Genomic DNA, 2049 nt, shown 5'->3' with positions numbered 1-2049 from the left:
TCGCCAATACATCATAATGTCATTTGAATGGTTGTAGGTAAAATGCTTCCCGAACAAGCAATGCAATTAAAAAAGAGATTACGCACACAATTAGTGCGTGTAGTGGATGCCCTCACATTAGACGAGATAACAACAACCTTGCGAGATGAGCGGCGCTTGCAAGCCTTTCTCTCTGAAGTGGTCCGCTCAACAGCCTTAAAGTTTGAGGGTGCAGATATTAGTGACGTGCAGCATCTTCTCTTTAGTATTGTTGGAGACATGCCAAAATGCTCTATCGATCTGCGAGCTGACTTACCAGAAGATATACAAATGGAGAAATTATAACATTGGTATAATTGCTAGAAGATTGAAAAGGAAAATCCACTCGCGCAAGGAATATTCACACAAGAAACACCTTCAGTAAGAAATTGTGGAAGGAGACCCTTCAAGATACCAGAGGATCGATGTCTAGTCTACACATTCAGAAAACTGTATTCAACTCATTTTGCTCTGTCACCTTGGGCATTCCATTTGAGGCTATAAAACGAGGAAGGAAACTAGGATCTGGGTCATATGGAGACACTTATGAATGCAAGATCGAAGGGATTTGTTTCCTTCCGTCGAACAATGTGTACTGCTGTCAGGAATTCAAAGGTCAAGCAAAACAACAATTCAAATCATTCGCAATCGAGAGCAGTGTTGACCTAAATCAACGAGGTATTGTGCGTGCTCTTGCACATACAATTCAATCACCATGGATACTTATATTTCCTTACTTCAATGGATCTTCCCTTGGCAATTTGATGGAGTGTGTGCCTACACCTTTTGGAAGCATCAGTGAAATTGTACTTGCGATGGGTGATCAAAAACACAAAAAACCAATTGAACTGGAGTTGCAGCAATGCATGCTTATCACCTCGTCTTTGATTCATGCACTAAGAAAAGCTTTGGCATTTGCACATCACAATGGAGTTATTCACAATGACCTTCACCCTTGGAACATTATGCTAGACTTCACTAGAGAGGGAATACCAAGAGTAGGCATTATAGATTGGGGTCTTGCCCTTCGACCACCGTATGAGAGAAGACCAACAAATATTCGTAAGCCAAAAGAGCATGCCAAAAGGCCTTGGTGAGCAGCTGAACTATTGAATACCAGATCTACATGCCCTTGGAGCAAATCAACCGATGTATATGCACTTGCATGGGTCATCAATCAGCTCGGTATTTTTTGCAACGGATTTTGTGTGTATTACAAACTTGACTTAATACAAACAAGCACTGCTATAGAGGTTGAAGCCATACAAAATATAATCAACAATGCCTACCTTCTGGAGAATCTGTCTGAAAGAAGGACGCTCGCTAATTTAGATAAATATCTGGAACATCTGCATATGCACCCCGAACAATGCTTGCGTGCCATCTCTGAAATGTGTATTTCTTTTTTCCAATGATCCTAGAAAATTTAGCGCAACTACCAAGCTCTTTTTATTTATTTAACTGAAAGTTCCATTATGGTTTGCAATAGTTCTTTGAACATTAATTTGTTGCCTACTTCCATTATATTCATCCCTTCTACTTTTTTTTGTCGTCCAATTTCATTATATTAGTCCATTCTAATTTGAATCAGACTAATTTGTATCTGTTGTGTTCACAATTTCATTTAAGTGTAGGTCTTCTCAATGGCAATCGCTACTATGCTACGTGCTACCCGCAAAAGACACCGAGAATACCACTTTTCAAACTATGAATAGACGAAAAGTCCTACTCTGTCCTGTTGCTTCTTCATGGTTTAATGTGCAACATATTTATGAGGCTTGGCAAGAGGAATGCAACATCACAGCTCACAACATTTCCATTTGCGGAAGGTGTGGCATTTGCAATCTATCAAAAAAAGATACCCAGAACGATGGTCTTAATACCACATGCATGAAGCTAGCAAATGCAACCTTATTGCAAATAACTGCAATGCATAATGTCAAAGTGAATTAGACTTGCTGTTCTGCTTGCCTGAAAATTTCAAGAGCAAGCAGCTTTGTCATCTTGCAACCCGACTACATACAAGCCATC

At 39.7% G+C, this 2049-nt stretch overlaps 1 protein-coding gene across 1 annotated transcript; it reads left to right on the top strand.

Moving 5' to 3' along the window:
* The first annotated feature begins 443 nt into the window (after positions 1-443).
* Positions 444-1115, top strand: LOC147424819 (uncharacterized). Its single transcript, XM_086499994.1, has one exon. The coding sequence runs from the start codon at positions 444-446 to the stop codon at positions 1113-1115; it is 672 nt and encodes a 223-aa protein (XP_086356120.1).
* The last annotated feature ends 934 nt before the right edge of the window (positions 1116-2049 follow it).

Source organism: Adiantum capillus-veneris, chromosome 25 (assembly GCF_014529385.1).
Source record: "Adiantum capillus-veneris isolate H3 chromosome 25, ASM1452938v2, whole genome shotgun sequence".
Lineage (NCBI taxonomy): Eukaryota > Viridiplantae > Streptophyta > Polypodiopsida > Polypodiales > Pteridaceae > Adiantum > Adiantum capillus-veneris.
The sequence above is the reverse complement of the archived record's forward strand: the minus strand, read 5'-3'. Positions and strand labels throughout refer to the sequence as shown.